The following is a 24,764-nucleotide window of genomic DNA, read 5'->3' on the forward strand; positions in this document are numbered from 1 at the left end:
CTGGGCATCAATTTTTTCATGACAGCTTGCCAGTATCAGACATACTAAGTACCTTCAAAAAGTGACGAGTTATACCATGTACAACTTTCATAGCAACAAATTATCAATTTACAAAACTCAAAGTCAACATATTGTACCTCACAGTCATTTAAGCTAGCATGACTTTAAAGTACACATAAATATGAAGCAACCCATTGGAACTATTTGATTTATGGTAAACAGAACTATGGAATTTAAACATTCGTATGCTCAACCAAACCCTATTCCTAGCCAGTCGGCTCACTGATCAGTTTACAGATATCCTTCCAACATATACTGTTCAGCTAAATTTAATATATTTTTTAAAATAAATCTTACTTCAAGTAAATTTCCTGAGCTGAAAAGAACTACAACAAAATAATACCAAAAACAGCCCTGTGCCATAAAAGGCACTAGTTGTATTTAGTGAATTCTGCGTCTCACAAGAACCTTCTACAGAGGGAACCAAGGTGGCAAACCCACGAAGGCCTTGAGTCCAGCAAGGGCCACGAAGCAGCATGTCACAAAGAAATTCTTTTTCTCCTCCTTTTGATGAGTCATGCTTTCAAGTCAGGAAATTAGAAACAGGTGTGCCAGAGGGCACACACATCCTCGCTCCACGCTGAAAAACACGCGTTTCCAATTTTCAAACATGAAAGAGACTCCTGTTGAATGAAAGAAGAAATGAAAATCCAGCCCTGTTTCTGTGAACCATATGAAGGGAGCTTAGAAAGTCTTTGACAGGTTGCTCAACTTACCCCCTCTCCAACTGACAGCAGGTAGTACTCCACAACAGGAAGGAAAAGGCATTCTTTCAAGTGAGAGCAATCAAAGGGAGAACTACATCAAGGATCGCAGAATTGGCATTTTAACTCATCACTTGATCTTACGCCTTTTTTTGTTTGTTTGTTTGTTTTTGTTTTTTTTTAACATTTCTTCACCTTGTGTTTTAAAATTAGAAGTCTGTTCTTTCACAAAACAACAACAAAGCAATGCAAAGTAAGTATCTAGCAAAAAAAATCTGAGAAATTAAAACATCAAAAGTGCATCTTGGGGATCACTTTACCCATTACATCCCAGGTCTACAATCTCTTTCAGAGAAAGACTTGCCTTCCCTCCATGATGTCCTCAGCTCTTCTAGAGGTTAGGGGCTGAAGACATTTCAGTGAGTGTAGGAGGGTGATGGCTAGTGTTAAGATTAAAAACAACTGGTTTTGTTGAGATTTGGGGAGAGAAAGGTGGCAAAAAGGGAGATGTACTAATGGCTGCAACAACAGTCAAGCCATCAGGTACACTGAGGTACCTGCAAGTGATCCTTTGGGAAGCGCCACAGTGCATATTCCCTAGGTGAATGGATGCAGCAGAGCCTCATTCGGTGCTAATATAAGCCTTTTGCTATAGCTAATATGTCAACATATTCCTATATTGGCAAGAAGCTTTCCTATATTACCAAGGCCCCAGGTTTCATGTCTTTTGAGGACAAGGACTATGTTTTTAATTCTCTCTTATCATAACCAGGCTAGAACACAAAATAAGAGCCTCTAAAACAGCTGCTGCTTTATTGCATGAGGCCAATTACAAGTCATCTTGCTGAGGAGCAAAATACATGAACTCATGATGCACGGAAAGATATCCTTCATATCCTTTAAAATTATGTTTGGAAGAACAATAATACATAAAAATGTTCATTATAAAATATTAAATGAACAAAGTACAATACAAGCTAAGCAGTATTTCCGCTTTTGTTTAATGGCAAAAATCCACCGAAAATATTAATAGTGACTACCACAGGATGGCAAAAATTATCAGTTTCATTTTCCAAATCCTATCAATGTGCATGCATTATTTCACAATCAGGAAAAAAATCTACTCATTTAAAATCTCTAAGATACAAGTAACATGTCACACTGAATGAAAGGAAGAAATCCACTCATTTAAAATCTCTAAGATACATCAATTGCTGTCACATTGAACTGGTTTCTTAGAAAATCATCTGGCATAATTCAGAATTCTACATAATTTCGTACCATCAGTGACTTTACTTATATAAAAAGCAAGAAGCAATATATTAAAAGTTAATCAGATATGAAGTGACCTAATTAGAGTATGCAATAAACTCAGAATAGAATTCCCATCCCAGATAATTACTTCAGTTCTTAGAAACGTGCTGGTAGTTTATATACTCTGTTATCTGTAAATGAATATTATTTTTCCCACCGCCAACAACCAAACAGTCCAAAGAGTTAAGTGCTTTTAAGATGACAATGTTTACAAACATTAGGGTTTTATCTAGGCTCACATCTAGAAGTCAAAATTCACAAAAAGATTTCCCATGGCATTATTCCTAACCCCACATATTATGTCTCAAATTATTTCAGCTCCAGTGGCAGCTCCTCAGCATTCTAAGAATCTTGTTGAGAGTGACAAAAATTATGAAGGTTTATTCTTTCATAAGGACAAGAAACTTCTGAGAAGCCAGTGTCAGCCTGCCCAACAAGGCAGATTAAGGAATCAAAGTGGACTAAAGAGTCTGGATGTCACCAGCAGGACTAAGAGCAATGTATTTAACTCCTTGACTAGTTTTGCCTCTCAGCGTCTGGATCATTGCTCATCATGCCAGAACACTCTCAGAGAAGAAAGAGCTATCTTCATGTATCTTCTAAAAGTATGATCATCTCCCTACTCAAGAGTCCCCCTTTCATACAAAAGAAAATGTCTAAACACCACCACCTAAGTCCCCAAATTAAGCCCCAAACACCTCAGACTCAATCATCTTCTTCAGGCATCCTCTGCTCTTATCAAGAATATACCACTCTTAGCCCCTCATTTGCCTTCCTCTCAGCCTTCACTCATCCGGGCTTCACTGGCTTACCCCACCACATGTATTTGTTTGTCATTCATATTCATTCACACTCATTCAGCACTTGTAGGTAATAAGCAACATTCACACATCAACGAACAAAGCTGATGAAAATCCCAACCCCTAAGGAATTTAGAGCAGGGTAGAAAATAAAAAGAAAATAGCCAAGAGCTAAAAATAGAACTACCATTTGACCCAGCAATCCCATTACTGGGTATATACTCAAAGGAAAATAAATTGTTCTACCAAAAAGACAAGGCACTCACATGTTCATCATAGTATTATTCACTATAGCAAAGACCTGGAATCAACCTAGATGCCCATCAGTGGTGAATTAACAAATAAAATGTGGTACATATACACCATAGAACACTACGCAGCCACAGAAAAGAACAAAAAAAATATCCCTTGCAGCAACATGGATGTAGTTGGAGGTCATTATCCTAAGCAAATTAATGCAGAAACAGAAAACCAAACACCCCATATTCTCACTTATATGTGGCAGCTACACATTGGGTACACATGGACATAAAGATAGGAACAATAGACAATGAGGACTACTAGAGTGCGGAGGAAAGAAGAGGCACAAGGGTTGAAAAACTATCTATTGGGTACCACACTCATGACCTGGGTGATAGGATCAATCGTACCACAACCTCAGTATCATGCGATATACTCATGTAACAAACCTGCAAATGTACCCATGAATCTACAGTAAAAGTTGAAATTAAAAGAAAGAAAAAGAAATAAAGGACAACTCAAATTAGAAAATAAAACCGATCCAGCAGCACATCAAAAAGCTTATCCACCATGATCAAGTGGGCTTCATCCCTGGGATGCAAGGCTGGTTCAACATACGAAAATCAATAAATGTAATCCAGCGTATAAACAGAACCAATGACAAAAACCATATGATTATCCCAACAGATGCAGAAAAGGCCTTTGACAAAATTCAACAACCCTTCATGCTAAAAACTCTCAATAAATTAGGTATTGATGGGACATATCTCAAAATAATAAGAGCTATCTATGACAAACCCACAGCCAATATCATACTGAATGGGCAAAAACTAGAAGCATTCCCTTTGAAAACTGGCACAAGACAGGGATGCCCTCTCTCACCACTCCCATTTAACATAGTGTTGGAAGTTCTGGCCAGGGCAATCAGGCAGGAGAAGGAAATAAAGGATATTCAATTATGAAAAAAGGAAGTCAAATTGTCCCTGTTTGCAGATGACATGATTGTATATCTAGAAAACCTCATTGTCTCAGCCCAAAATCTCCTTAAGCTGCTAGGCAACTTCAGCAAAGTCTCAGGATACAAAATCAATGTGCAAAAATCACAAGCATTCTTATACACCAATAACAGACAAACAGAGAGCCAAATCATGAGTGAACTCCCATTCACAATTGCTTCAAAGAGAATAAAATAGCTAGGAATCCAACTTACAAGGGAAGTGAAGGACCTCTTCAAGGAGAACTACAAACCACTGCTCAATGAAATAAAACAGGATACAAACAAATGAAAGAACATTCCATGCTCATGGGTAGGACGAATCAATATCGGGAAAATGGCCATACTGCCCAAGGTAATTTATAGATTCATTGCCATCCCCATCAAGCTACCAATGACTTTCTTCACAGAATTGGAAAAAACTACTTTAAAGTTCATATGAAACCAAAAAAGAGCCCACATTGCCAAGTCAATCCTAAGCCAAAAGAACAAAGCTGGAGGCATCTCGCTACCTGACTTCAAACTATATTATAAGACTACAGTAACCAAAACAGCATGGTACTGGTACCAAAACAGAGATATAGACCAATGGAACAGAACAGAGCCCTCAGAAATAATGCCGCATATCTACAACCATCTGGTCTTTGACAAACCTGACAAAAACAAGAAATGGGGAAACGATTCCCTATTTAATAAATGGTGCCGGGAAAACTGGCTAGCCATATGTAGAAGGCTGAAACTGGATCCCTTCCTTACACCTTATACAAAAATTAATTCAAGATGGATCAAAGACTTAAATGTTAGACCTGAAACCATAAAAACCATATAAGAAAACCTAGGCAATACCATTCAGGACATAGGCAAGGGCAAGGACTTCATGTCTAAAACACCAAAAGCAATGGCAACAAAAGCCAAAATTGACAAATGGGATCTAATTAAACTAAAGAGCTTCTGCACAGCAAAAGAAACTACTATCAGAGTGAACAGGCAACCTATAGAATGGGAGAAAATTTTTGCAATCTACCCATCTGACAAAGGGCTAATATCCAGAATCTACAATGAACTCCAACAAATTTACAAGAAAAAAACAAACAACCCCATCAAAAAGTGGGCAAAGAAGATGAACAGACACTTCTCAAAAGAAGACATTTATGCAACCAAAAGACACATGAAAAAATGCTCATCATCACTGGCCATCAGAGAAATACGTATCAAAACCACAATGAGATACCATCTCACACCAGTTAGAATGGTGATCATTAAAAAGTCAGGAAACAACAGGTGCTGGAGAGGATGTGGAGAAATAGGAACACTTTTAAACTGTTGGTGGGACTGTAAACTAGTTCAACCATTGTGGAAGACAGTGTGGCGATTCCTCAGGGATCTAGAACTAGAAAGACCATTTGACCCAGCCATCCCATTACTGGGTATAAACCCAAAGGATTAGAAATCATGCTGCTATAAAGACACATGCACACGTATGTTTACTGCGGCACTATTCACAATAGCAAAGACTTGGAACCAACCCAAATGTCCAACAATGATAGACTGGATTAAGAAAATGTGGCACATATACACCATGGAATACTATGCAGCCATAAAAAAGGATGAGTTCGTGTCCTTTGTAGGGACATGGATGAAGCTGGAAACCATCATTCCATCATTCTCAGCAAACTATCGCAAGGAGAAAAAACCAAACACCACATGTTCTCACTCATAGGTGGGAACTGAACAATGAGAACACATGGACACAGGAAGGGGAACATCACACACCGGGGCTTGTTGTGGGGTGGGGGAGGGGGGAGGGATAGCATTAGGAGATATACCTAATGTTAAATGACGAGTTAATGGGTGCAGCACACCAACATGGCACATGTATACATATGTAACTAATCTGCACGTTGTGCACATGTACCCTAAAACTTAAAGTATAATAATAAAATTAAATTAAATTAAACCAATTTTTTAAAAAAAAATTGTGTAAAGATATAAAATATTAGATGATGATACTTGCTATGGGAAAAAATAAAACATGAAAGGGAGACAGGAAATGTTAGCTGAAGGAAGAACTCCATGTTTATATAGGATGGCTGCAGAAGAACTCATCAAGGTGACTCATTTGAATAAAGGTCTGATGAGGTGAGAGTGGGGGCTTGAAACACCGAGGGTGGAGGAGAAGCAGCAGCTTGACAAAGCCCCTATGGCGGGAGTGTGCGTGGCATGTGTGAAGTACTGCAAGGGAGCCACCGTAGCTGGAATTGTGTGAGCAAGAGAAGAAAAGCAAGAGCTTCTGAGGGGAAGCTGGGAAGTATCTCCAATAAGGCCTTATAGGCCCTTCATTAGGACTGTGGCTTTCCCATTTATTAAGATGGGAAGTGGCTTAACATTTCAAAATAGAGGTATATCGTTTGAGTTCGGTTTGAACACCAATTGCAGGGTTGCGAAACAAATAAAGGGGGAATGGGGCAAAAAGCAAGAGACCAGCTAGGAGGCTAGCAATGATCCAGATTAGAGATGATGGCACCATAGAACTGTTGGTGGCCATTAACGTGCTGAGAAGTGGTCAGATTTTAAATATACTCAGAGAGGAGAGTAAACAAAGTTTGTTGGTGAATTGGATGTGCGTGAGATAGAAAAGAGGGTCAAGGATGAACCCAAAATTATGACTTGAGCCACTGGAATTGACACTTGCTGTGGGGAAAATATTTCAAGAGAACACGTTTAGGGTTAGGCAAGAGCTCATATTCGGACATGCTAAATAGATGTCTGTTATATATACAAGTGGAGATTTTAACAAGCACTTGAATTATAACTCAGTTATGGAGAGAGGCCCAGGTTGGAGATAAAATTGTAAGAATCATCAGCACATAGATGGTACTTAGCCATCAGACTGGATGAGACACAAAGGGAGCAGGTATACAAAGAAAGAGAGAAGAGGTTCAAGGACTAAGCACTGAGGCACTCCAACACTGAGACGTCAAAGAGATGAGGAATATTAACAAAGGAGACTAAGAAGGAGCGGCCAGTGAGGTGGCAGGAAAAACAGGAGTGTGTGGTCCCTGGAAGTCTATTAAGGACAGTATTTACAGGAGGAGCAAGTTATTTGAGCAACCGTGTCAAATGCTGCTTATAGGACTAAAGGATAATCACATGACTTTAGAGGTAATTGTTCATCTTGACAAGAACAGATTGGTGGCGTGGTAGAGGAGAAGTCCTGACTGAAGTAGAATAAAATTGAGTGAGAGAAGAGAACTAAGAAAAATAATAAACCTTGAGTATAGAAAATTCCTTGAGGTTTCACCTTGAAGGGTTGCTAAGAAATGGGGAGAGGGCTAGAAGGAAGACTGGAACCCTAGGTGATTTGCACCGAGTCCTCAGTAGAATAGGGCTTGTATTCACCAAGAGTGCCTGTGACACACAGAGTACAAGAATGACTGCTGCTAAATAGAAGCTGAAGCATGGATTCCTGCCTGCCTTCCACATACCCTTAAAGAGCAATGACCACATGGCATTTGTCAATATCTCAGCAGTAGTCTCCCATTGGCTCCTGCTGTCACATAACCCCCCTCTCACAGAGAAGGCTGTCTCGTGCCCTCCTGACAAAGGTCTCTGGGCACGAGTTTTCTAACACAGTCCCATAGACAATCTCCCACAGAGGGACAGAGGAAGACCTCTGGTTGTTAAGTTGAGAAATCAAAAAGGAATGGCATATTCTCCTAGCCCTTGAGGAAGAAACTAATCACTAGCTCAGAAATATTGAGGCATAAGGCTGTTCTCAATTTTGGTATTTTTTTAATCCCATCTACCTTTGAAGCTACTCCTGGCAAGTCCTGACCACAACCCTCTCCATCCTCAGGTTTCTAGAAATGCCCAGAGCCAAGACCTGAAAAAGCAAAGAACTGAGAAAATCAGAAATCCTTTGGCCTCACAGCAGAAACAAGGTAGTAGGTCTTTCTTCATGCCAGAATACTTTAAGGAGGGGAAATGAAGCCTACATCTTCTGATCTTAGTCAACTGCCATCAGTACCCCCTGTACTCACTGTTTCCAGCACTTTTTGAGGCCAAAGTGGGAGGATCACTGGAGCCCAGGAGTTCAAGACCAGCCCGGGCAACACAGCAAGATCCTGTCTCTACAAAAAAATTAAAAATTAGCCAGGTGTGATGGTGTGCACCTGTAGTCCTACCTACTTGGGAGGCTGAGGCAGGAGGATCACTTGAGCCCAGGAGTCCAAGGTTGCAATGAGCCATGATCATACTACTGCATTCACTCCAGCCTAGGCGACAGAGTGAGACTTTGTCTTTTTTTTTTTTTAAAGGAAAGAAAAAAGAACTGTATAGACAAGTAACGGAAAAGCAATGTTAAGGTAAACCAAAGCATAAACTTAATCTCTTGCTTTTTTCCCCTCCTTCTGATCTTCTAATCTTCAATCTGCTCTTCCTTTCCATAGCCAGAGACATATCCCAGATATTTCTAACATTACGTATTTGCTGTGTTACTGAAAAATTATGTGTGAATTCAAATGTGGCAAATTGAATTATATTTTAAAATCCTATTTAAAGAAAGTCCATGGTGAATAATCTGTTTGAAAAAGTAAGCATTCTTCTCAAACAGGGAGGACCCACACATACATTTCTTAATTTTTATTTGTATACTGGGCACTTACCCTGTACAAGGCTGTTTGCCAGGCACTCAGGAGACACAAATATACCCACAGCCCTCTTTCCTCAAGAGTTTATCTTACTGCCTCAAGACAGTCTGAAACAAATTATTTATTTTCTAGAAAAAGCTGAGAATAAGAAAAGCTTTTACTATAATTTATCAATTCTAAAATATACTTTTTTCACATTTTTAAACTTCTGGATTCAGGTGTGTTATAACTGATGCATCCTCCCATGTAATCCTCCAGGCATTACATGCCTGGTGGCAGTAGTGACAGAGCTGCCACTGCCTCTAGATGCAAGCGGTTCGCATGTGTTGACCCTTCAGTTACGTGCCGTGTTGGAACTACATGTGTTTAGTTAAACTGTTGTTTAAAATGTGTTCAGAAGGATTACGGTGTGATACAGAATTCAAATTAAAAATAACCGTACACATAGAAAGGTATGGAAATGGCAATGAGGCATGACTTTGCTATCAGTGAAGCAAATACTTCTCACTGATGAGACATCCCTAATTCTATATTTTCCTGTAAAGCAACCACCATGCATTAAGTGATGAGAAGGCAGTGTGTTATACTTTAATTGACAGTCTTTTGTTTCCTTAGTGGTATAAAAATAATGGTGCATCTGACAAAGGATGATGACTTAGATTCAATGAAATACAGTAAGTATTGAGCCCCTACTCTGGGACAAGAAATGCACTAAAAGCTTTGTGTATGTCAACTTACTTACCCCTTACAGTAATGGTAGATATTATTCCGGTTTTACAAATAACCCCTTGCCCAGGCTCCACAGCTAGTGGGTCTGGAAGAGTCTGGACAGGAACTCATGTGCCTGCTCTACTCTATCCCTAGCTAGGCAAATTCCTATGACGCCAGAACATTAGTCAGAGTTTGAAAGGTCAGCTCCTGTTAATCCACCCCCTCTCCCCAAGCCCTTACTCATTTCTCCTCACCCAGTGATGAGAACAAGATGCTAGAGTTTATCCCTCAGGCTAATGACCAAATCACCCATCTGGCCTTGGGAGAGCCCTATCCTAACCATAACTAACTATCTTTTCTCCGCCTTTCAATTATCACCTTCTAAGATATATAATCCTAAAATGCAGGCCAGGTCTCTGGATTTTCTGCAGCAGCCCAAGGCACAAGTCTTCTTTATTTTGGCCAAACAGTTGCAAAATTCAGTGCTCCACCTTTCTTCTGACTTGATCACCCAACTCTGCCATGTGTTTCCATTGTCAACTTCATAGCAACAGCCCCATGAGAAACAAGAATGAGGCAATCATGCAAAGTCCAACGGACAAGAGGGACTGGAGATTTACTCTATCATCCCCAGGTTCTGTGGGCTGATGATGGTTAGTCTTTTAGCTTGCGAAGAGTATAACATGACAAGCTGGGTATCTAAGTTAAAAAGCTACACTGGATGTCATGAACTGGAAAGCTAGAGGTATCTTTAGACATATGAAACTATCTTCAACTGACACAGGATAGGCAAAGGAGGAAATATTCAAAAGGAATGGAGAAAAACCTCAATTTTACAATTTTAACTTTACCTACCCATTCCTTGCATTCTACTTAATAGAATCAAATCCATGGAGTATGTTCTTATTCCAACTTGCACATCACCAATTTTAAAATAAAGGTAGGGGACTGGTGGACAATCTCCTCGGACTTAGAAATCTCTTTTCCAAATTGACACAATCAGGCAGGCTCTCAGGATTTCAGTTTAGAATAGAAGCCAATTCTCCTAACATCTAGATATGAAAGTAATGTCTAAACAACAACCTATCTCACTGAACAACATATTGACCACAAAGAAAACTCTCATAACACATGATTCCAACTGTGATTTCTTTGAGACAATCAAAATGAAACTATGAATTAGTCTTTGCTTTGTTCAAATACTACAATTTTCCATAGACACGGGGCCATACTAAATTATGTTAACAGCCTAATTTGTAAACATTATGCATCAAGGTTTTCATGTGCCACCAATATTATATTAAAATTTAAAATTAACTCATATTATTACATTATGCTCATTTCTTCAAAAATGACTAAAAACAATTTTTTGACAATTATAGTAGTATGGATTTGATTCAACATTAATTCATTTTAGACTTCTCCTGATAGGCCAATGGCTCAAAACCATGTTTTTCCACTGATGCAAGAAATGGAGCTAGGTCAGGAGGCTGCTAAGATAGGCAGGCATGAGAAGATGAGTCTGAAAGAACAGAGTCAGGAAAGAAGAAACAGAAAGAAACCACAAATATGAGAGTGGTGCCAAGATTTCAAGTCTGAGCAAAGGATAGGAGAATAAGAGCAATGAAAGAGATAGAGGACACAGGAGAAAGGTGACACAGGGTGAGGATGAAGAATGAAATGTTCTGTTGAACCTGATGAGTCTGATATGTATACACAGCACCCATAGGAACATGCCCACCAGGAAGTCAGAAAGGACTCACATGCACCTCAAAAGTCCAAAGTAGATACAGACATGGAAGCCAATCCCAAGAGAGAACAGCTGAAATCATGAGAACAGCAGAAATAACAAGAAATCAGCAGGAGAAAGTACAGAATTCACCAAAGGCTCAACCCTGGGGCTGTGGGCAATGGGAGGACAGAGGAGTAAGAATCTGTGAAGAAGGCCAAGATGGAACAGGTCAGAGAGGCAGACAAACCAAGAGGGTTCCAGGATCTATGCTACATGCAAAAGGAAAAGTCACTTGCATCAGAGATCGCAGAAAGAGCAGACAGAAAGCAGGACAAGAGGGCTACTGGACTGGGTGCTTTGTTAGTGTGGTGGGGCAGAAACCAATGTGATAAGAAATTGGAGACAGAAAGGTAGGAAAGGAAGCCATATTTGTCCACTCTCCCGATAAAGTCTGAGGCTGTTGGAGAGAAAGGGATGGGACTGTAACTTGAAGGATGACATGAAAAAGGAATGAATCAATATTATTTTGTCAACCAGAGGTATCATCACATAATGAGAAAAGGCTTCACGTACATCTGGCACAGGCATGATTAAAGTATGGAAATAGACAACAACCATTCTGCCTATTAAAACTCTCCATGTCCACCATTCCTCATCTCCTGCACACACACACGCATGCACACACACATACACACATACACACTTTGTACTAAATGATAATGCCTTTACAATATACATATAAAAAGAAGACCTGTATTACATTAAAAGTGTCGTTCAAGGACTGAATGTCATAAACTGTATATTTGGAAATGTACCTTGTAAGTTTTATGTCAACATTTTACTCAAGAGATTATCTGTTAATTTTTGAAATGACCTGCTACTTTTATGTCTTTTGTTATCTAAACTTGGCAGCATCATGGGTCATTAGAAAAAATATAGATCTATAAAAATATAATTAGCCATAGTTAACTCCAGAGTTGTACTGAAAATGTTAGTGGGTCGGGTGCAGTGACTTAAGCCTGTAATCCCAGCACTTTGGAAGGCCTAGGAGGGCAGATCACTTGAGGCCAAGAGCTCAAGACCAGCCTGGCCAACATGGCAAAACCCTGTCTCTACTAAAAATACAAAAAATCAGCCGGGTGTGGTGGTGCACGCCTGTAATCCCAGCTACTTGGAAGGCTGAAGCATGAGAATCACTTGAACCCGGGTGGCAGAAGTTGCAGTGAGCCAAGATCGCACCACTGCTCCAGCATGGGGACAGAGTGAGACTCTGACTCAAAAAAAAAAAAAAAAAAGAAAGAAAATGTTAGCAAAGTATTTACACTGATACTAAACAACCCTTAAAACCTCGCAAATACTGAAGATCTTTCCCACATCCATACACTGTTATAGCACATGCTCTATGTTTACCCACAAATATTGCTTTTAATCATTAAATGATTGACAAGGTTGAAGTTATGAGAAATGGTTATGAAAGCAGCAAATACCTGAGGTACTCACAGCTGTGGAGTAGGGGTTATGAGCTCCAGTATTTTCAGCCCAGCAGCCACATCCATAAAGAGCAGCCTGGGGAAAAAAGAAAATAGATATAATATTTCAGAAATATCATATGTAATTATTAGTTTTCAACAGAAATCATACCCATCTAATAAAGCCTGGTTTAATAATGATATAAAACAACTAGGTGATAATACCAGATGTTGTATAAGACCTACCCACACGATGCTTTTAATACTATCAAAACTATGTTTTCAGATATTCCATTAATCTTAAAACTTTCAGAAAATAGCAAAAGCAAGTTTCTTAGTGTCATCAGCAGTAATTTTTTCCTTCCCTGAAAAACTTCTCCCTTTTGTAATTTGTCAGCTAGTTGTTCTTCTGGCCCCTTAAAACCAATGTGGTTGGCTTAAAATAGTAGTTTTCAAAATAGGTGTGTGTCAGATCACTTGGGGAGCTTACTGATAAGAACCCTGATTCCTGGAAATTCTGACTTAGTGTCTGGGGCAGACCTAGGAATCAGTACTGTTAACCAGGGCCATGGGGTACTGGGATGCAGCTGGTCCTCCTGCCATGCTCCAGGAAACCCTGCTTCAAGAGGGCCTTTTCCATGTCTGTGTTGACGTGGCACAAGAGGAAGTGCAAATAGTTCTGTACCAAAGGGCCCAATATATGCTCACTACTGTGCTAGATTCAGCCAGATGAAAAGAAAGGAGGCAAAAAGGCCTACTCAAGCTCATCACTTTGTTAGGTGGTGGAGCAGATTTATACATCTGAAACCATCAGGTACACAATAAGCTACTATGGTTTTATAACAGATTATGACAATCATTCCTATTTTGTTTTTAATAACGCTACTTCTCTTCAATATCCACAATGACTTTTCTGACTTTGGGAGGGAAATCACAACTAATAACTCTTCCACTCCATAGTAAGAAGTAGAGATTAAAATTTTTTAAAAACCTAGCTAGCTAGCTATCATAGAAAAATACAAGGTGGCATGCTCAAGAGTTCATTACTAAATGGTTGATAAGAATGAGAAACTTGAAACAACCTAAATGTCAATCAGTGAGGAAATGGCTAAACTTTGGCATGGCATTATGTGGAATTCATTGCAAAGGTTAAAAATAAAAGAATTAAGCTTTTTAAAAAGTCTTTAAGAACAAATACAGAAAGAGCTCCCAAACATATTGTTGAACTGAAAACAATAGCAAGCTACAATACATTCAGTATTCCCTGCCACTGATGGAAGAAAAAGATACTCCCATAAAGCAGTACTGATATTTTCTAAGAGTTCATTCTGAGGACTGGGGAATAGGCTAAGACTGAGGATGGGGACCAGACTTCAGCTTTCTATGATATTCTGTTATTTTTTTACAAGGATCTTAGAAATCATTCACTCCAATATTCTACCCAGAGCGGGAATCTCCATGAGACATCCCAGGCACTTCTGACACTGAGAACCTCACTGCCTCATGTGGGAACACATTCTGTTTACGGACACTTCCCATTGGTAGCAAATATCTGCTGTATCATAACCTCCAACCACTAGTCCTGCCTCTGCTCTCTGGAAGTACTGTAACCTCCCCCAGAAAGTCCTCCAATTTTTTAAAAACAGCTATTTTAGTTCTCTTTTCTAACCCAAAGAAACCCAAATTTGTGAGCTGTTCCCCAAGACTCTGCGATGCACAAACCCACCACTCTCTCATAATTACCCTCCTAGAGAAATAAGTCAGTGTCCAGGATAACCAGAGACGGAAGTCTCCCATGTTCATGTGACCCATAGTTGCTATCTCCAGATGTTACAGACAATATCCCTCTTAAAATTAGAAGCAAGAACTGAGCGGGATACTCTCAATATGGTAGACATTGGGAAATCTGTTTACCGTTTCTGACAACACCACGCTTCTAAAATACATGCTGGCTCAGGGTCAGTGTGGCAACTGAAAGCCCTTCAGAAGTGATTTAGAATATGAATTTATAAATAAACTGGCAGACTTGTGGGATAATTATTCAACTGGTACTCCCTGAAGCAAGTGCTGGGTCAGCCAGTCTCAGAGAACACAAGAAATCAATGGAAGGACCCATTCTTTCTTCATTGAAAACTATCATCTTTTACATTCCCCACAATTAACATGACCAGGAGCCTGCACTCAAAAAATAGTAAATAAGGTCCCAAGGACACCTCTTATAAAGCCAGGGGAGGTCATCTTTCTAGAAAAGAACATTTACACTTACCCTTTACTCCTTCCCTTTAAGAAAATTCCCTTTATGATACCCTTCCTTAGTTTCAAGACCTAAAATTGTCTTCCTTCTTAACCTTCTGAAATTCACTGGGCTGAGACAGTGATAGGTAAGATAAAAGAATTAGAGGTTGTCCATCTCTTATCCACTTCATTGGATAAAATATGGCAACCTTAAGCAAGCCTTTAAAAACAAATTTTTAAAATCTTACTTCTTTTTGGTAGTAAAACTATTAAAATTTTATTAAAGCTATTATCATGCAGTAAAAGTAGGTCATATAAATGATATTATTATTAGTCTTCTCTGGGCAATAGTTTCCTCTTCTATACAATAAAGATAATGAAAATACCTACCTCATATTGTTGTCACAGGATCATGCGAATTAACGTACTTGCTGAACATAGCAAGTGCTTAATTAACAGTAGCTATAGCTGTTACTACTAGGGGCTATAATATGTAATTTAAATACATTTTGACATTGAATCTTCTACAAGTTTGTAAGGTAGCCGGTTATCCCCATTTTACAGAGGTGGAAAGTGGAGCTGAAAGATGTTAAGTAACTTGTTCAAAGTAAGGGGCATGGTAAATGGGGAGGTGGGATTAGAATAGAGGTTTACCTAGATCGGAAGTCCACACTTAACCAGTAAACTCAACCGCCTATTTGTGTGGGGGTGGGGTGAGGTTTAGGAGGACAAATGAAATATAATAATTCCTTTCTCATGTCCAAACTGTAAATTCAAATTATTACAGTAAGCTAAAGAAGCAAATAAGTTCTAATTCAAATTGCCATTTCTTATCCTTTTTTTTTTTTTTTCTTTTTTTTGAGACAGAATCTTGCTCTGTCTCCCAGGCTGGAGTGCAGTGGCATGTTTGGCTCACTGCAACCTCAGCCTCTCAGGTTCAAGCAATTCTCCTGCCTCAGCCTCCCCAAGTAGCTGGGATTATAGGTGTCAGCCATCATGCTCAGATAATTTTTGTTCTGTTTTGTTTTGTTTTGACACAGAGTCTCACTCTCACCCATGCTGGAGTGCAGTAGCGAGATCTCAGCTCACTGCAACCTCTGCCTCCCAGGTTCAAGAGATTCTCTTGCCTTATCCCCGCCAACTGGCTGGGATTACAGGCTTATACCACCACGCCCAGCTATTTTTTGTATTTTTAGTAGAGATGGGTGTCACCATGTTGGCCAGGCTGGTCTTGAACTCCTGACTTCAACTGATCTACCTGCATTGGCCTCCCAAAGTGCTGGGAATTACAGGCGTGAGCCACTGCACCTGGCTTAATTTTTGTATTGTTAGTAGAGATGGCGTGAGCCAAAGTGCTGGGATTACAGAAAACAGTGAGAAAGTCATGGGGACTATAATGCATTGAAGGTGACTCTGCTGGCTTCTCTCACCTTCTCTACTTCTCTATGGGGTTTTATCATGTTGGCCCGGCTGGTCTTGAACTCCTGACCTCAACTGATCTGCCCACCTTGGCCTTCCAAAGTGCTGGGATTACAGGAGTGAGCCACTGCGCCTGGCCTCAAATTACCATTCACCATCTGCACTGCTATCACATATCTACAGCAGGGTAATATGCTAAAATTTTTAAGTAGTTAATTGTGCATTTAAAATACATTAAAAGTATCTAGTTTCAGCACACTTTAAAAAATAATTAGCCTTTGATATAACTTGCTTTTGTATTTTGTTTCATTTGGGCTTGTCAAAAAGAACTGTTCTTTACCTCTCATCTGATACTTACATAGTTTCAAGTTTATTACATCTCCTCCATCCAAGCATTATAATCCAATTAAGCAACTGCATTTTCATATACGCCCTTTTACTCCTTTCTTCCACACTCTTTCCTGATTTTCTAACTCTCAGAAGCTGTGTATTCACAAACTAGCCAAGTGAGGCAAACCAACACATAAATTTTACGGAAGTATTTCTTTTGCTCAGGACAGTTCTAAGTGCAGTGGCAGAATAGCTTCAAGATTGTTAGACGTAATATCCTGCTAACATAGTCCAGAACTATCCTTAGTTCTGTTGTTGCCATTTTGCTAACCAAAACAAACAGAAAACAGTGAGAAAGTCATGGGGACTATAATGCATCAAAGGTGACTCTGCTGGCTTTTCTCTCACCTTCTCTACTAGCGTATCCAAATCTGATATGCCAAGCTTGACTTTCCTATTGCAAACTTGACAAATACACAGGACTTTATAATGTAGAAAAATACCATGACCAGACAAAGGCTTTTACAATGAGTTAAAGCATTGTACATACGTTGAGTAATCATTCCCTATACAGCCCCTTGCACACTACGCAGAGTAGCACAAAACTAGTTATTCTTCCCTTCCCCTTTTTCCTAGTCTAGGAATGTAAGCAGCTTAGAGCAGATCAAGCAACACCACTTTGGGGTGTGCAGTGATATTCTCCATGAATTGGATCTCTCTGCTTCAAATAGTCACTAACCATCATGAAAAAAGTAACTGTGACACTGACTCTTCTTCAAATGTGACAAAGTACACAAAGCATAACATGACACATTCCATCTATAAGATGCCACCCAAATACTGAGTTTAAATGAACCCTTGCAACTACTCCGTGAGAATATCCAATTCATCTGTTCACTCAACAAACATTTATTAAGCCCACAAGTAATGTGCCAAAATTGATTTATCCTCAGAAAGCTTCCTAGATCAAATAGATTGTTAAATTTCATTCTCAGTATAAAACTAAAAATGAGAGACGGGGGAAAGGGGCAAAGTGAAGAGGATGTGCAAGTGAACTGGGGACAAGCAAATTTTACATAAATTAGACCATCTCCATTTCTAGATTTGTTAAGTGGTATCATGTGTTGGTGACCTGAAATACTGGTTATTTTCTAAAATGGCTGAAATGCTGGATCAGAGGAGGGATGTAAAGGGCCAAATGTCACAACACATGGAACAGAGGAAATAAAAAATGTAACTCTAAAATCATTTCTCCAACTAAAAAGCAAGCAGTATAGTCAAGTAGAGCTTGTTCCTAAAGAGAGTGACATTTACAGAGAGAAAATGGAAACTGGCACACATTTATTAAATGTCTACTAAATACCCAGGCCAGTGCCCAGCCTGCTGAAAGCAGAAAAACTAGGATCAACGATTGTAAAGATGAGAAACAAACCAATTACTATGAGATAGGTTTTCTTAAAAAGAATTTTAAGAAGGTATTTGGTTGATGATTTATACTACACGTTAAAAAACAATGACATTCATTTTTTCTAAAGAAAAAATGTTCCCACTGGTTAAAAAATTGTGAGCTAAAAATTCCATGCTTTACTTTGAAAGGCTAGTTTAAAAAACTCATAATTACTTACCTGCCCAACTCTCCCCGGATGTTTCAAGGCCAAGCCTCCACTGGAGACAGCAGCAGCAACATTCCCTTCGTGGTCCACAACCACAGCGCCTACCGTGTCCAAAGTGCCTGAGTCATTTTCCTGCAGAGCAAAAGTGGCACAAGTATTCACTAGGCATGGAGTGGGACAATCTGATATGACTACATAGCACTTTTCCATACAATCATGACAGAACAAAATCTAAACTAATCCCTAAGTGGAACATTGAGCAATCTCCTAAAATTATCTATTATCAAGTTGCCATTTAAATCCTATTTAAGTCAAAATGTATTTTCCACCGAGAAATCCCAAACAAAAGGTATCCTGTTGCTTTTCTCTAATAAGGCTATAGTGTCTTTTTAATGGAGGAAATGTCACAATTTAATATAAATTACAGTACACAGCAGTATCTCTTCATTCTCAAGAATTAAGTTCATGTTTGAGAATGTGTAGAGGAAACCATCTGTGGCATAAATGAGCTAATAATAAATACTCTTGTTGGTATTTCTTTAAGTATTATATACAAACATCTAATAGAAATACATTCCACACAATAAATTAAGAAAATGGCATTTACAATCTTAAAGTATACCACACTATCATTTTTCTCTTAGAGTTCCTTGTTTGTGAGAAAATTTATGGCAAGCTCCCTTCTCTCCTATAACAGTAACATGCTTGCCAATTGTATGGCAGAAAAGTGTACGTTCTTGGAAGGTTTGTGTTTCAATGTTTTGTCCCAGGTCCCACATGTTTAAGGCACATAGTGATATTTACTGACTATGAGCCGCTGTCTCCTACCTCCAAAGTTTATGGGTCACCTGTGCAAGAGAGACAAACACTACACTACTGGATAGAAACAATGATTAAGGGAGGCAAGAAAAAAATTCATGGAAAAAGAAGTCTCATATATTAAAAAGGGGGGTTACGGTAGGTTTTTAGGTTAATAGTAGTCATGGTAGTGTTCTTATGCTAGGGCATTGGTTTTCAAACCTTGCCCCACAACCCTAGACCCCACCCTTACCCCCACCACCAGTATGCATGTAAGAGCCAGGCCCAACGCAGGGTTCAACATGAACAGCTCCTCATCCTGTGTGATTTATTGCTCACATTACTGAGCAGGACTTGGTTGGTACTGAGAGATCCCTAAGAAGCAAAATGACACACTAAAGCCATCACCAGAAAAGTCAATGAGCTCCCGGGCCCATCTCAGAAGTTTAGCAACATTGAAGAGTTTCTAAATAGTGGAAGCAGAATTCAAACAAGAGATTTGTCCCTAAAGCAAACTGGAAAACTCAGAAGTAGAGTGTGCCACAACAAAATTTTACATCAAGTCTGTTAGGAAAAGGTACTTACATCTAGAATTTATATTTCTTGCTCTAAATTCTAACTTCCCTTAAATATACTGATACACTATGACAGTACTTAGTTTGATAGGAAATGCCGAACTGGCTGAAATGAATGCTATATTCCTAATCCCTCTTTTAACCACAGCTAGGGAAAGTCTAGCCAATGGATCCACATGGTCATATCTCAGAATGACATAGTTCTGCTCAAGGCGTGTGCCCTTCAAGAATACTTCCTGGCCTGAACTCCCTAAGGAAAGGTTTGATCCACTCCATATCACACTGAATGCAACAGACACTCAGGACATATTTATTTTTTAATTAGGATGCAGGATGTCTGTATCCCTGGTGTTACAAAACATGCCCAATAGTGAGTAACATGCAATGGCATCCCAATGTCAGGGCCAGTTTTCTACCTCTGTTTCGCAAGATTTGACTTCACGCAAATCCAGATGCTGCCGCTATCTTAGGGAAGACTTAACAATAACCAGACTTGCTCATTCAGGTTGGACAAAGCAAAGTCTGTCTTCTCTGGTAGGTAAGATTAAGAACAGCAGTACGGAAATGCATTAAAAACATTTTATTCCAGAAAAGATGGATAATCTTAAAGAGAAATATACTTTTAAGAGGAATATTTGTTTTATAATGCTAATAAATAATTTCTAAATCTTTATATCCTTGCAATCTCGGGTAGAGAAGTGTTAGTTCCCCAGATGCCAAGTTTGATGTCTCCTTTAAGAAGGCTTCTCAAATTTTAATGTGCACACACATCATCAGGAGAATTTGTTTAAATGCAGATTCTGATGGAGCAATCTGGGAACTATCCAAGACTGTACATCTAACAATATTCCACATTATGCTGATGGTCTAACAGCATCCCACCCCAGGGGATCATTATCCACCAAATACCTGCCCCATTCATTCTGAAGCAAACTATTTATAGACACAAATCTGCTGAAGGAGAAACTTAAACTACGTAAGGCTAACATTATGCCAGTATAAAAGATTTAAGTTCTATCTTGCTCAACTGTCAACTGACAGCATATCACCACTATTATACTACATGGATTTGGTATCTATATTTTAAAATACTGATCTTACACTTTGAATAGCAAACAAATCTCACACAAATAAACAAACTGTAAAATAACTTTCCTCAACAATAACAACAGAGAAGTCAAGAAAGGGTATTCTTTTAAGATTATTTTTGGAAATACTGAGTTTTTATTGAGAGACATATGCCAGTACTTTTTGCCCTTATTCTTTGTTATAAAATTCTGGAAATTTTTACACACTTTTTTCCCTAGCCCAAGTAAGGCATAATATAAAGTGACTGTCTTCATCAGTCCTACCAGATAAGGATGATTGCTTCTGGTAAATAATCAAATTGTGACTTTCATCCTATTTCACTGTCTAACCTTTGAGGGAGGGTTATGTCTCTTTTTTACATTTCAGTTATTTTAATTAATAAATATTATATATATTTATGGTATATAGCATGATGTTTTGATACAGGCATAGATTGTAGAGTGGCAGAAATCAAGCTAATTAACGTATACATTACCTCACATAATCATTTATTTCTGGCGAGAATGCTTACAATCTACTCTCTTAAGGGTATTTTTCATCAGCTCTTTTTTATAAACTGCAACTGCTGATACTACCCATGCATTCTGTAAAACAGAATTTTATAGAGGGAATAAGTAACGTATACACAATGCTATGCATTATCTGTAAAGTAATTTTCCTAGCATTTCAATCAGGATATTGTGAACCATGAGAACTGTTATGCCTAACCAAACTCCTGTAGAAAGATACAAAAACTGATGTCAGTATAACTGGATTATACATACATGGATTTACTGTAACTTGGTTTTCAAAAATGAAAAGTCATGCAAATAATAAAGAATCCTGTTCCAAATTAAGCTAAATATTCCTAAGAGCCTGTAACACCTTAAAAAAAATCAGAATTACTTCATAAATATTCAAGAATTAGTTCATAGGCTTCACATACTGCAAAGCAAATTTAAGGATGATGAAGTAATATTTAAGCATTTTTATGAAGTGCAGATAAATTAGGTGAAAGACAAACATTGGTATTTTGGCCATAATAATTTCACAGAGCTCGTTTGTACAGGAATGAAATCTTAGAAAGGTTAAAAAACATACAATGACTGTTACTATATAGAGCTACTATTACACTCTTACACTCTATAAATACTTTAAAAATATATGCACTACACGGATACACATATACCTATTGTCCTTGACTAAAACATGCTATTTGTATTACTTTTTTGATAAAATTGTAACTAAAAAGCAACTGTATAAAACTATAGTCCTCTTCAAAATAAGCGTGTATATAAAGTTAGCATAGAGGTTACATGTGTTAAAGAAAACACTGAAATAAAACTTTCTTGAAGTAACCAATAAATAAGCAGTCCCTGTTTTCTCTGCTCCAAATTAGAGATGGTTATTATATAGTTATTATAAGAATTAAAGTAACACATGTAAACTACTTTAAAATGAATAAATCCCTTCATACAAAGTTAAGGCACTTCCCACCAGAAAATTAAGCTTCTAATCTGCCTCTCTGAAATCTGCCAAGAGACACCATCTATCAGTCTTTTTTTTTTTTTTTTTTGAGATGGAATTTCACTCTTGTTGCCCAGGCTGGAGTGCAATGGCATGATCTTGGCTCACAGCAACCTCCACCTCCCAGGTTTGAGCGATCCTCCTGCCTCAGCTTCCCGAGTAGGGGGATTACAGGCACGCACCACCACACCCACCTAATTTTTTTGTATTTTTAGTATAGACACAGTTTCACTATGTTAGCCAGGCTGGTCTTGAACTCCTGACCTCAGGCTATCCACCTGCCTTGGCCTCCCAAAGTGCTGGGATTACAGGTGTGAGCCACCAGGCCCAGCCCCATCTACCAGTCTTTTATCTTATTAACTCAGTCTTTCTTCTGTCCAGACTTACTCAAATATCAAGTAGCTAAAATATAAGAATATATCTTAAATGTATAAGTGCATTCTAAAATAGGTCTATTATGGGATTATCTTAATATAATGATAAAGACAGAAATGCATTCTTTGAAAACATACCAAGCCCTCCTCATATACCTCTGTCAGGTTTGAGAGCAGCATTATAACTGGCATGAGCTTCCACTTGAGAAATGCAGATGACTTATACCCTAACATGACAGTACAACAATGCCATCATAAAGCTTTCACATCTCTGAGTATCCTAAACACAGAGAGATGGCTCCAGCTACAGGACATCTAGACCTAGCTCTATATCTCTCACAAATCAGCCATCCAACAGCAGGGCCACTGTGGGCTACAGTTTATCAACTATGTGTAAACAAAGTATAATCTAGCTAGGCCGGTCTGGGTGGCTCATGCCTGTAATCCCAGCACTTTGGGACGCCAAGGTGGGTGGATCTCCTGAGGCCAGGAGTTCAAGACTAGCCTGGCCAACATGGTGAAACCCTGTCTCTACTACAAATACAAAAAAAAAAATTAGCTGGGCATGGTGGTGTGCACCTGTAGTCTCAGCTACTCAGAGGGCTGGGATGGGAGAATCGCTTGAACCCAGGAGGTGGAGATTGCAGTGAGCCGAGATCACGCCACTGCACTCCAGCCTGGGTGACACAGTGAGACTCTGTCTCAAAAATAATAATAATTTAGCTAGAATTATCTACTCTCACCTATGTGGACTGCATGAAACCAGCAAAAATCTGAACATAGGAACACTCAATGATATTATCTTCCCTCTTTAGAAAATCATCTTCTGATGCCCAATACTATTAATGATGTTTCTTATAAACTACAGTCAAGATGTCTATTCTTAATCTTTTATTTTCTTTGTTTAATAGGTATGAATTAAATGGCTTTGCAACACTATACAAATTGGTACCAAATATATTTATAGAGCAAGAGGAAAAAAATGTATACCATATAAAAATCTAAACAGAGTGGTCAACATAGCAGACCCTGCCTCTACAAAAAATAAAAAACCCAGCCAGGCATGGTGGCACACACCTGTAGTCTGAGCTACTCAGGAGGCTGAGGCTGGAAGATCCCCTGTGCCCAGGAGTGCAAGGCTATAGTGAGCAATCGTCACACCACTGCACTCCAGCCAGGACAACAGAGTAAGACACTATCTCTAAACAAGCAAAAAAAAAAACAATAAAATCTTTATACTATTTATTTCCTAAATCACTTGACAAAAATTAACAGAAGCATTTTTAGGTTAAAATAAAAATAAAGTGTTTGAACCATGCTTTTAAGGGGATTTAACATATCTGGGTTAGAGGAATTAAATTCATACCATAAAAAAGATTACTTAAAAATTCCAAACCCTCAAAGATAGCAAAGGACGATGTTTTCTAACTGGTAGAATTCCTATACAATGTTCTGGGGTTTGCAACATTAAAGGTGGAAAAGGCAACAGTTTTCATCTTGGTTTTTAAGATAATCTTTTAAATAATGAATTGTAAGCTTTTCTCTTTAAAATGGAACAGTTTGAAGGGCCTCAGAGTGCATGTTGAATGAGTGTGTGTAAGTGATGGTAGAGATCACACGAACATACTCATGGCTTAAATTATTACACAGCTAAACAGTAAACACTATCACAAAAGTAGTTTTATGCAGCTTTAAATCATTTCTATTCTCACTCATACGCAGTTTAATTAATATCATTTAACTTATACCCATAGTGAACCACTGGTTAAAGATTGAGAACCTGGGAATGCTGAACTTGAAATAAAAATAACAGCAAGTTCCTTAAGATGACATTAAGTAGGTCGTTAAACTGCATTCATCCTATCAAAATACTTACAGAACACATCTCAAGGACTTCAAATATTAAATATTTAATGATAAGTATGTCCAATTTGGCTTATTTGTCTGAAATGAATATTAATCACAATTTTATAATTCTAAATCAAAATTTATAAGTTCTACATTAAATATAAACCTACCTATGACCCAACAATGAAATTCTTAAGTATTTACCAAAGAGAAATCAAAATGTATACCACAAAAAGACTTGTCAAGGGTGTTCATGGCACCTTTATTTGCGGTAGCCAAAACCTGGGAACAATCCAAATGTCTA

General features: G+C 38.5%; 1 protein-coding gene across 8 annotated transcripts in view; it reads right to left on the minus strand.

The window, feature by feature from the left end:
• Positions 1-24,764, minus strand: part of TASP1 (taspase 1) — a 249,730-nt gene that overhangs the window by 126,320 nt on the left and 98,646 nt on the right. For 6 of the 8 annotated variants that reach the window (XR_004668308.3, XM_034947678.3, XM_055105085.2 and 3 more), the window contains 2 exons: positions 18,283-18,402; positions 12,692-12,770 (listed from right to left, as the gene is read on the minus strand). Coding sequence is in view for 6 of the 8 variants with exons in the window: in XM_034947678.3 (XP_034803569.1) it covers positions 12,692-12,770; positions 18,283-18,402 (199 nt within the window). In the remaining 2 variants the exon portion in view is untranslated. The remainder of the gene's footprint in view (positions 1-12,691; positions 12,771-18,282; positions 18,403-24,764) is intronic. The other 2 variants (XR_004668309.3, XM_063601008.1) reach the window with 1 other exon arrangement.

This window comes from Pan paniscus, chromosome 21, assembly GCF_029289425.2.
Source record: "Pan paniscus chromosome 21, NHGRI_mPanPan1-v2.0_pri, whole genome shotgun sequence".
NCBI classification, from domain to species: Eukaryota; Metazoa; Chordata; class Mammalia; order Primates; family Hominidae; genus Pan; species Pan paniscus.